At 54.7% G+C, this 12,101-nt stretch overlaps 1 protein-coding gene across 2 annotated transcripts; it reads left to right on the forward strand.

Moving 5' to 3' along the window:
* Nptx1 (neuronal pentraxin I) lies at positions 1–9,184 on the forward strand (the record flags this gene model as incomplete). 2 transcript variants are annotated; one of them, XM_005407321.2, is given in 5 exon segments in its annotated part: positions 1–486; positions 776–983; positions 2,781–3,025; positions 4,344–4,523; positions 5,227–9,184. In XM_005407321.2, coding segments are annotated over 5 exon segments (1,299 nt in total). In that variant the 3' UTR covers positions 5,449–9,184.
* Positions 9,185–12,101: the final 2,917 nt, after the last annotated feature.

The raw sequence follows: 12,101 nt of genomic DNA on the forward strand, positions 1-12,101 counted from the left end.
ACCCGAGCCGAGCCGGGCCCGGCGCGCCAGGTGCCCGCAGCCATGCTGACCGGCCGCGCCACGCGCACCTGTGCGCTCCTCGCCCTCTGCCTCCTGGGCGCTGGGGCCCAGGATTTCGGGCCGACGCGCTTCATTTGCACCTCGGTGCCCGTGGACGCCGACATGTGCGCCGCTTCCGTGGCCGCTGGAGGCGCGGAGGAGCTCCGGAGCAACGTGCTGCAGCTCCGCGAGACAGTTCTGCAGCAGAAGGAGACCATTCTCAGCCAGAAGGAGACCATCCGCGAGCTGACCACCAAGCTGGGCCGCTGCGAGAGTCAGAGCACGCTGGACGCGGGTCCCGGGGAGGCGAGGGCGGGCGGCGGCCGCAAGCAGCTTGGCTCCAGCAAGAACACCATGGGCGACCTGTCCCGGACACCGGCCGCGGAGACACTCAGCCAACTCGGGCAAACTTTGCAGTCGCTCAAAACCCGCCTGGAGAACCTCGAGGTCCGCGTGAGCCGCGGTTTCCCCTCGGGGTGGTGCTCCCTTCTGCCCTCCCCTGCCCCAAACCAAATCGGTCCTGGCATCCCCCACCCCCTGCCTCAGCCGAACGCTGTGCTGGCCACGCATCTCACAGAGCCTGCGGGGCCCCCACAGGCGGCCACTCACCCAGCTCCCCGCCAGCTTTCTCCCGCAAGCAGTCGCCCCAGGGTAGCGCGCCGCGCGCCTCCCGGCTCCATCCCTCCATCCAGCTCGACAGTAACAGTGTGGTTTTTCTTGCCCTTGTGTCCCGCAGCAGTACAGCCGCCTCAATTCCTCCAGCCAGACCAACAGCCTCAAGGATCTGCTGCAGAGCAAGATCGATGACCTGGAGCGGCAGGTGCTATCTCGGGTGAACACGCTGGAGGAGGGCAAGGTGGTCCCCAAGAACGACACAGAAGAGAGGATCAAGATCGAGAGTGCTCTGACCTCCCTGCATCAGCGCATCAGCGAGCTGGAGAAAGGTAAGGGCTGTGGGGAGGGCATGCTGTCCACTGGGTTCCCTTTGGGAACACCATCTGGTTCAGGCTCCCTGTGCAGCCCAGTTCCGGTCAGCACACCCTGGAGCTTCTCCACCCGAAAACCCTTTCCCAGGATCTGTTCCTCGCCAGGCTCTGTGTCCTCAAACTACAGACCTCTCCAGAAAAAAGAAACAGGGTAGGGACAGGATTGCATGGTGTACCCCCATCCAGACACACTCACACCCTCCCAGGATTTTCAAGTATGATTTGTTTAATCTTCAGTAACTTTGCACAGTAGCTATCGTTGGCCCAAACACTTTCCGTTAGCAGAGCCTTGCTTTAACTGGTCTTTCACCAGCAAAGAGCCAGACATCGGCCCACTTCAGCCTTTGGGCACGTTTGCTTCCAGATTCTTCAAGGTCCTGGTATCCTCTTGGGGTTCTCCCCCTTCACCCTGAATCCCTCCATCCCCTACCCCTCCCTGATTTTCTTTTCTGAGTGACCCCAAGCTTGAGTATCTTACACACCCCCACAGTGTCCCCCCTCCTGCCAACTCAGGCTGGCCCTGAGCACGGGGGCGGGAGCACCGATGCTCCCTGCCTTGAAGTCGCTGAAATCAAACAAGGTTGTAAAAGGGGGGAGGGGGTGGTGAGGAGCAGGGCCACGTGACCCAGCTCGGACTGCAAAATGTGCCGGATGGATTTAAACAGTGCCATCTTAAGGCGTGTTATGTAACTGAAAAACAGATCAGGGGAAAGAGGGACCTCAGGAAGGAGGGGGAGGGAAGAAGGGGAGATACAGGAAATAAAAACACTCCAGAGAGATGCCAGGGGCTGGATCCCCTCAACCCTCCCCCCAGAACGTTAATGTGGGAGAGTACTGCACTGAGGGTCAGCCCTGTTCTGCTCCCAGACCCCTGGCTTTGATGAGGAAGGGGTTGCTGGCTTGTTAGGATGTCTTTCGGAAATCACTAGTGGCCTGGGGGATGGCTTGCTCAGGGGCTTAGGGCAGGAGAACAGGTGTGCACACAGGAGCTGGCCCATTGTGTGCTCCAGGGCTTGGGGCAGGTGCCCACTGCTCCATGTGGTATTTCTCCAGGAGCTAGGCACACCAGGCATGTGTGGGGTGGGTGGGGGTTTGGTCATTCCCTGGAGTCACTGGCTGGCAGACCAGAAGCTGGTGGCCCTGTGTAAGGGAGAGGCCACCAGACTAGGAGCCTCAGTTTTCAGGAAGCTATCTGAAACCACTTCCCTCAACCAAGTCACCTTGGGGTCCCCACTGTCCTGCCCTCTCAGCAGAGTCCCTGGAAAAGCCTGGGGGAGGGAATAGAGCTCCCTGCTGAGGGCTGCACTGAATTGTGCATGCTGGCCTTTGTGGCAGGCACCAGCAGGCTGGCTGACCTGCTGAAGATCAGGAGAAGAGCCCAAGAGGAGTAATGAGGGATTGTGAGCAACATCATAGCCTCAGAATCAGGTCGGCCCCCAAAGGGACTACTCTGAGGGGAGCTAGCCTGGTTCATCCTTCTCCCCGCTGCACCTTCCCAGGTGATTGATGATGTGCCCTGACCCCACGGCAAGCCCCTTCCCTGTTCATGCCCAAGGCCAGGTGCCTACAACCCCACATCTTGCTCTGCCTTCCCAGGGATGGCACTATGTAGGGGCGAGACCCTGCCAGAGACCTTGGCTCAGTGTTTTTGCCAGCTGGCCACATGCCCTGTCTGCATCACAGAGTTTGGTGGGGGCCAAACACGACTTAGATACCAAGGTGCTGATGTCAGGATTTGGGTTCTGTCCTTTCCAGGTCAGAAAGACAACCGCCCAGGAGATAAGTTCCAGCTCACATTCCCGCTGCGAACAAACTACATGTACGCCAAGGTGCGGAAGAGCCTGCCGGAAATGTACGCCTTCACTGTGTGCATGTGGCTCAAGTCCAGCGCAGCACCTGGTGTGGGCACACCTTTCTCTTATGCTGTGCCTGGCCAGGCCAATGAGCTGGTCCTCATCGAGTGGGGCAACAACCCCATGGAAATCCTCATTAACGATAAGGTAGGATTCCCCCACCCCAGGGCCCAGCCCTGCAGGTGCCAGGCCTGGAGGGCTAAGGAAGGTGTCAGGTGAAGACCAGCGTGGGGAATGCACCCTCACCTGCACCACTTGGAGAACAGGGAGAGCTGGAACCTTCCCAACAGGCTCCCAGATGGAGGGGTGGCAGAGGATGATCTCGGGGACTGTGTAGTCCCACGATGACAAGCCTATCACACAGGTGCTGCAACGAGCACACAGAGCTCTCTCTAGGATGACATCACAAGTTGTATGAGTTGTTTTTTCTAAACTAAAACAATGTTCAGGTTTAATTGCAGTGTTGGCACTTTGTGATAAATAAGTTAGTTTTGGGCTGCAATTTGGGTACTCAGTCTCTAAAAGGCTCACCATCACTGGTCTGGTCCCTCCTGCTGATGTGACCCTGGCTCCTCCTTTTCCTCCTCGCTGGCCTCAGATCATCTTGGCTCCTGGTTTGGAAGACAATAGATGCCCTGGGTGGGGAAGCAAAAATGCTCCAAGAGATGCTTCCCTACTCTAGATCTATCCCCACTAATCCTCTCTTTCATAGGACGAGGCCAGGGCCGCAGGACCCCTTGTAAGAGAGAGGAGAGAGTACCCCTTTCCCTCTCATGAGTTCTTCTCCATTCCTGCCTTGGAATTAGTAGTCCGTTTTCAAACCCTTCACCTTCCTGCTGTTGTGGCAGTAAATTGCTAGAAAAAACTAGGCTGGAAATTGGATTCCAAGCCCTTGTTCTTGAAGCTATGCCCCTGAAAGGGCTGCACTTTGAGGGCCCCATTAACTCAAGTGGAAGGGGTGTGAGAGTCTGTGTTCTGCTGCACCATTCCCCCTGCTTGGGGTGGAGACGGCAGTACAATTCCAGGTCCAAGGCTGGTCTGAGAATTTAGAGGCAGGTGCCATCCTCCCTTGCAGATTCTCTGCAGAGGTCAGAGATTATAGGACCCAGCTGGAGGTCTGGAGAGTTGGAAGAGAGGAAAAGCCCTGCAGGGAGGCCCAGCAGGCAGCAGTAAACTCAGTCGCCAGGATCACTATCATCCCAGGGCTGGCTATGTAGACCAGCTAAGAGGAAGGAGGATGAGTAGGAGGGAGGCAGTCGTGTGCCCAGACGGCTTTCAGGGGTACCCTTGGCAAAGTGGTGGATTTCCTGTATGATTCCATGACCCACCGTGAGCGGGGCTGATGGATGGTAACCACCAGAATTCAGGATGGCTCCCAGTGTAAATTTTAAAAGTGGAAGAAGCACCATTGATTTGGGGTGGTACTCCCAAACCCATGACACGGAGTGCCTTGTTCTCGTCCCAGGTGGCCAAGCTCCCCTTTGTGATCAATGATGGGAAGTGGCACCACATCTGTGTCACCTGGACCACCAGGGATGGGGTCTGGGAAGCCTACCAGGATGGCACCCAGGGTGGCAACGGCGAGAACCTGGCTCCTTACCACCCCATCAAGCCGCAGGGTGTGCTGGTGCTGGGCCAGGAACAGGTACTTGCTATGGGTGCGGGAGGCAGGTGGTACTGGAACAGAGGCTTGGGCAGGAGAAGAGCAGGGTGGTGGGTGCTAGGGGTGGGGTGAAGATCGACTGAGAAACAGCTAAGGGCAGCAAGGGCAAAACCCTTGCTCTGGGAGAGTTGCTTCAGGAGCTCAGGCAGAAATGAATGTGAGGTCTAGCGCTCTCAGTAACTGCCCCACTCTCTTCACCATGGGAAGGCCAATTTTGCTTTTATTGATGAATAATTTAGTTCTGATGCAATGGTTCATCTCCCATCAGGTACTTGGGAGAGAGATGAAGGGCTAGAGAAGCCAAGCTTTTTATTCCTGTTGGGATGTAGTCGACTGTAGCTGGCAGAGGGATATCTGAGTGGGCCCCTAGAGCTTGTTACCATGGCTATCCACAGCCCTGCTGACCTCCTACTCACTGGTCAAAGGCCTGGCTGCAGGAGGAGCAGAGTTCAGGGGCCCCAGGGGAAGATCTGAATACAGAGCACAGATTGCTGGCACCAGTCCTTTTCCTGGGCTCCCCTCAGGGAGGAACAGATGCCTGACTGAAGACACAGGGGCAGGAGACAAGATGGTACCCAGAGTAGATGGGGGAGCTTCTGGTGGGGGAGACAGAGACTCTCCCCCAGCCAGGCTTGCAGATCATCCAGCAGATCCCTTCACCCTCATCCCTTGCTCTTCTCTAAAGGACACTCTGGGTGGTGGATTTGATGCCACCCAAGCATTTGTGGGCGAGCTGGCCCATTTCAACATCTGGGACCGCAAGCTGACCCCAGGGGAAGTATACAACCTGGCCACCTGCAGCGCCAAGGCCCTCTCTGGCAATGTCATTGCCTGGGCAGAGTCCCAAATTGAGATCTACGGTGGAGCCACCAAGTGGACATTTGAGGCCTGTCGCCAGATCAACTGACCGCTTCTGGCCAGGGCTGAGCCCCAGGTCCTGCGCCCACCCACCCTGCTTGTGTGGTGATGATCCATCGTCTCTTCTTTCCCTTCCCCCAGGAATGAATCAAGGCAACAGCCCCTGCACACACATGCGCACACAGCCTGGTTTTATCCTCCTCATGCACACAAAGCAGTCCCGACTCTCCTCTGTCCCTGAGGACACCCCACTTCTCCCTAGGAGCCCTGACTGTTTCCCAGGCCTGCCCTGACCACAGCTGAGCAGGTAGCAGCAATGTTCTGAACAGTGCAGGTGTAAGAGAGAGAAGAAGAAGGGGAGGGAGAGGGAGAGACAGGGAGAGGGAGAGAGAAGACACTTGGGCACGTGTGTGTGTGTGTGTGTATCCGGATGTGTGCCTGGGGGAAGCTTTTCTTTTAGAATGAGGCATTTCATTGCCTCCATTCTTTGTGGTTTAGGGAAATCTCAGAATGGGTCAGAAGTCTGTTTGCCAACTTCAGCATCTGCCTGCGTGCAGCTCCTTCAGCATAGCATTTGTCTTCCTTTGCAGACCTCTTTCAGAGCCACACGGCTCTCTATTGACATCCTAAATGTCTTTCTGTGGTTTGCTAAGGCTGGGTGGACCTTTCCACGAAGGATTTTTATTTGGCATTAGAGGCGTGCTCTGAAGGTTGAGGCTAGCTCTGCTGGGACAAGACACCTGCTAGCTCCCACGCGCCTGCTGCAGCGGAGGCGGCCTGGGCCTGGGGACAGCCTACAGACATTCTAAGTGGCTCTGTCCCTTGCCTTCTCAGCTCTTTGTACCCTTCAAGCCTGGGCCCTGTCACACCCTTTTAGCCACTGGTGCTGCCTCTGGCAGTGGGAGATCAGAGGCTTCCAGCAGGGGCCTTCTGGATGAGGGACCCATGTGCTGATTAAGACCCATCCCCAAAGGCCCTGGGGAACTTCACCCAGCCATTCCATGGGAAGGACATCCCCATGGCACTTTTGACAGCCATATTCCTCCCCACATCCCCAGGTCCCAGGTGGCCAGGGCTGGGAGACCCCTCCTGTGGAGCCAGGCTTGGCCAGAGCAGGGGGCCTAGCACCCCTCTTGCAGCAGCCCCCAACCTGCCATTGGCCCACGACACTGACTTGTGTCCAGAATATTTGGCTCCTTTTCCCCCCCCATGAAAAGCAGCATGAATATTTCCTTCTAGTCTTTCTGCAGAGGGGAGAAAAAGGTGTGCATGTATGTGTGCGTGTGTGCGTGTGCAAGTGTGCGTATGTGTGTGAGAGCAAACACTCCAGAGGTCATGACCAGGATAAGGTGAGCCCCTGCTTTGTCCTGGATCTGCTGGACACACTGAGGATAACCTAGACCCTCTGCCCAGGAGTCTAGCTTTGGCAAGGCTGGCAAGTCCTTCTAGAAATCCTCTGTGCTGCCTGGCTCATCGGCAGCAGCAGACACCTCTTCAGAGGCAGGTTGTGTGCCTGCTGTTCCTTCCAGGGGCACCTGTCTCCTCCAGTGCAGGTCCATGGTGTGTCAGAAACCTAGTGCATCTGTGTGTGTCTGTGTCAGTGTCTCTGTGTTGCTGTACTTGTGGGTGCCTGCACGGTACAGGTCGCCACTCTGCAATGCATCACTCTTCAGAGAGTGTAGATGTGGCACCATGCTGCGTGTCGTTGTTCAACAGTGGCTTTTTCTTAGATAATTGTGCTTCCTCAGTGCCGTCAGGTTGTGGCATCCTTGGATCTGCAGGGATCTTCTCTGTTTGCATGTTCCTTGGGGTGGCGTGTTCCTTGCTCCCTCGGTCCGATGTGTGTTCCCCTGCCTGCATGGACTTTTCCAGTTCTATGTTGTGTGCTGAGTGCCACCCAGTGTTCTGTGACCACCCATGTAGCTACCGAAAATGTCTGGGTAAGCAAGCCAGGGGTGATGGAGGGGGTTGAGAGAGAGGCCAGTGTCCTTCTCCCCCTCCCCACTCCCCAAACACACCAAGAAGCATCTCAAACATGTAGGTTGAGAACAAGCCCCAATGATACCGTGGTTGGGAGAGAGCAAGAGAGCTTGGAATCACCTTTCCGGACTGGGTTGAGCCCCACCTACGTGGGAGCCATTCTTGGCTCAGCCCAGAGCACCTGTGCCCAATGCGTTCCTGCTGGCACCTGCCACCAGCCCCTGCCCCTGCCGATACGGACCCCAGACCACCACCACTGCCAAGTGGCAAGGTGGGACCTGTCCGTTCAGGACCACAAGCCATCCTCTGCCCTAGCTAGAGAGGGCAGAGCACACCCCGGATGCTTATGCCTAGGACCCTGACCCTCCAGCTTCCTGGCCCCTTCCCCATCCTTCTGCTGCCCCCTGGCACACCCATGGTGCCAGGGACAGAAACTGACATTTAGCTCCCACCCCACCCCTAACTGGAGTCTGTGCCAAGCCCCTCGACTCCCTCACTGTGTTCATACTTGGCACTTTGCTGGCCCCGAGAAAGGTAGATGACAGAGCAGCAAATCTAATCCACATAGTTCCCATTGACTCCTTAATCTGATTGATGTTCCCTCTTGCACTGAATAATACATGCCTCTCTCAGGTAAGCCATTTTATAAAATAAGAAGATAAAAAAGCACTGTCAAGACAGTGTTTGCTTTTGCCGAGCTGGTGTCTGACAGCTCCCTGGGGGTCCTGGGTGGGAGAGCTGCCACGGAGGCTCCCCAGGCCCTGGGGAGCTTAGATCCCACTTGAATCGTAAAGCCTTCTTGCTTTTGATAACACAGTATTATTTCTCTTACTGTAGAAGAAAAAGTTTATTACCAAACAAGAGTATTTTTATGAAAGAATAGGACAAACCTATAAATTATCTCAACCTATATTTCCCTTGAAAACACTTTCAGGCTCCACCAAAATGTAGGACTGAAAGCGTGTATTTTGGAAGAAAGAGATACATTTTGTATGCTTTCTTTTCCTTTTGTAGATTCCCAGTTTGTTTTCTAGACTGCAAAGATCACTTTGTCACCAGCCCTGGGACCTGAGACCAAGGGTGTCTTATGGGCAGTGAGGGGGAGGGAAGAGGCTGGCATGAGGTTTCCAGTCCATCCAGTGAGGGACCACCTGTTTTGAAGGTGTGTTGGGGACCAGGAGGCCTAAGAGGCCGCTCTGGGTGGGCCCTTTGTCTGGAGCCGATGGGTGAAATGGAATGGGCTGAGGATTTGAGTGTCAGTTCCAACCTGGATAGAAGCAGTGAGCTAAGAGGACCAAGGCCTTTGTGATCTTATGGCCACCAACATGTGGCCTGAAGGAGTACCAGTTTCGTCTCTTCAAACACAGCATGTAAATTTATTCCGCCAGCGACGGGAAAAACATCGCTCCTGTGCACAGTGGACTGAAGTACGATTAATTAAAAGGGAACATGTCATTGAGGAGAAAAAAGCCCAATACTTAGAGTCCCAATTTTGTCTTATTTGCCAAAAAAAAGCAACCCCCCTAAAGTTGATATTGTTATAATGTATATACTGTAAAATATGAAAGAGAATCGATGTATCTTACTTTTTCATTATTTGCTAACCAAAGCTGTACATTTTTCATACAATCTGCAGCCTTTTGGGTATCAAATGGGTCAAAACCTGCCACCTCCCATCAGCAATTCTGGAAATGCACTATTTCTACTGGTATTCTTGCTTTCTTTCTTTTTTCTTTTTTCATTTTCTTGCTGAAATGACATGAATTGTTGAGTTTATTTTTACACAGTAAAGAGTGAAGAAAGACTGTGGGCTCTTTGGACTGTCTTTTCTGAAACTGGCTGATGTCCTCAGCCTGCCCTGCTGCACACACGCACCTTCTTGACCCTTCCTGCCAGGGGACGTGTGCTGTGTGCTTCCGTTGCACTGTGCCCCTCGGCAGCCCCACAGAGCCCTGGGACTAGGGTGGGATCCTCGTTTCTCATGGGGAGCTGACACTGAATCCTAGGTGAGAAGTGATTTCCCAGTTCACCAGATGCAGAGCAACTCCTGGTTCCTCCACCCCATGCCCTCCTGGGTGGATGAATGCTAGGCCCCAGGGGCCTGGGTTGGGGTTCCCAAACAGCCCTGTCTGTTCTCCCTTGCCACATCCTGCCAACAAATCCCTCGCACCTCTTCCTTGCACTCAAGGTTGAGAGTGTCTGCATGTCCGTGTGACGAAGTGACTGTGGGGGATTCCTGGGCTGGGGGAGATCATGGTTCCCTGACCAAGTTCTACTCTGTATGTATATAGGACTTACAAGCTGCTCCCTTCCTAGGGACAAAAGGACCAGGATCCAGATTCCCTGGTTTTGGAGATCTCAGGACGCTCACAACCTGAGGTTGGGGAAGCCAAAATAGCCTGGCAGGTTGGGCGCATACACACACACATAGCTAGCAGAAGGAACCAGCCCCTCCAGCTTCCTGTTGGCATTGCCCAGGGATTTCCTGCCTGATGCCCTGGTATTCCCTGGCCAGGACTGAGGAGCTGGGGTGTGGTGGAGGTTGAGTGAGCTGTCCTTCCCTGCAGAGGTTGGAGTAGGGAACAACCCACTGGGCTGAATCCCTGGCCTGTTTCCTCCAGGGCCACTGTAGAGTTCCCTTGCAGTGTGTGCAGAACAGAGTTTTGGGCTACCCCTACTTCTGCTTCTGCTCAGGAAAGCACATAGTTCGGTGTGATAATTTATGCTTATATTTCTAATGTCTTTGTAAGAGCTCATGCAAAATGTGGGTATTTTAACTCTCATTAGAAGCAAGTGGCTTTCCGCACTTGTCACACCTGACCTCAGCACATCAGTGACTGACACCAATGGGCCATGGAACTAACAACGGGCTGGGCAGGGCAGCTTCTCTGACCTATATGGGGGTCTGGAAAGAGGGACTGAGCTCAGGGCTTCAAAGCCAAAGGTGTCTAGAAGTCTATTGACACATGAAACTCCTCTTGGCTTGCATACTTCTGGTGATGGAGGACTCACTACCCTATAGAGACAGACTGTTCCACCTTCAGACAGCTTTGATTGTCGTCTTCTTTTGCGCTTCTATCTTTTACTTTTCTTTTTACTGCACTCGGTTCCCTACATGCAGCCGAAGCTTCCACCCATCTGCTCCCCCTTGTGAAGACAGTGCTGTGTCTCCCTGCATCTTCACAATCCTGCCCCCACATAGCCAGCATCATCACACCCCACTGTGCCAGGTTGACCTGTCAGACCTTGGGGTGCCTCCAGCTCTCTGCATATGGAGGAGGCATGCCCTCTTCTAGTCCAGCTCCCTGACTTTCAGATGATTGAGGCCCAGAGAGGCTGGGTGGGTTGTTTAGAGCTGCACAGCTTGACTGAGCTGGACCTTGAAATAAAACTCAGGATTTCGGATTCTTCGCCTAGTGGTCTCACTTTTCCCAGCTAATCGGCATATCCTCACCTGTAACTGGCTGGTGATACTCACCTCGCAAGCTCGAGATGACATGAGGAGGTGGGGGGGTGTGAGCCAGCATGGGCAGACACACATGGGGTGGGCCCTCGACTCCCCTTTCTGCCAGACTGAGACCAGACTGAGACCCCTCCTCCAGATTCTGTCCTTAAGGCTCCTTCTCATATCCTGGAGGAGCGGGGCTGGACACTGTCCCTTACTGTGACAGGCTCCTCCTAGATGCTAAAGTCCCCAGAGGAGTGGGAGACGTGGCCAGGTTGGAAGCCACTCTGACTGCTGTGTGGGTGAGCATGTCCCCACAGGTGTCTGGGCTGGAAGCTGGGTTGCAGTGTGGCCCTGTGGGCAGTGGAACTGAGTGAGAGGTCCTGAGGTCTCAAGGGCACTGTCCTGGGGAGGTATTGTGGGTTCCTTCTCTCCCTGGCTTCCTTTCTGGCCACACAGTTTCCTCTCCTGTGAACTTCTGCTGTCTGCCACCATATCCTCACCAAGGCCCGAATTCACAGGGCTGACCAATTTGGAATTTTCAATCTCCAAAACTGTCAGCTAAATAAACCCCCTTTCCTTATTAAGTTAGTCTTCTTTGATGTTTTGCTTTAGTAACAGAAAATGGACCACTATGGGGTGTCTCCCTGAGGATGGGCTGTGAGATATCTTCTGGACTCCAGTGTTCCCCAGGGAATCTGGTTAGTGTCAGCCCAACCCAGCCCTCAGCTCCTGGCCACCTCTCAAGGGCAAGGGCCATTTCCTTCTCCACCACCACACAGGACCTCAGGGTCTGTCTCTGGGCCTCTCCTTCCCCGCCTGTTGACTGGCTCTGGGGCTTGTCCACCTCCCTATCTCTTCCAGTGAGTAGTAGAGGGTGAGAGACCAAGCCCTGGGGCCGGATGAGGCTGTAGCCCATGCCCTTGCCAGCCCCACATCACATTTTACTCTGCCTCCTGCTCCGTGTGGGAACCCCCCTGCTCTGTGCTAGGTCTCTGTGCTCCAGGAAGCAGGGTACTGTGGCCATGTGCTCAGTCCTGGCCCCTGGGCAGGAGCAGCCCACATGATAGGGTCCTGGCCTACTCGGTCCCATGTCCCCCCCACAAGGCAGCCAGATAGCGTCCTCCTCTTTGCTGATCTCCAAGGAACAAGGCTTAGAGGGGTGAAGTGTCACACAAAGCCATGTCCCACACTCAGCAGAGTCACCACAGCCTTGGCTGCATAAAATGTCACCCATGGGAGCAGGATGCACTGTTCCAGTCTGTTGGGGCTGGGCA

This window comes from Chinchilla lanigera, unplaced genomic scaffold (genome assembly GCF_000276665.1).
Source record: "Chinchilla lanigera isolate Chin_1 unplaced genomic scaffold, ChiLan1.0 scaffold00105, whole genome shotgun sequence".
Taxonomy (NCBI): Eukaryota; Metazoa; Chordata; class Mammalia; order Rodentia; family Chinchillidae; genus Chinchilla; species Chinchilla lanigera.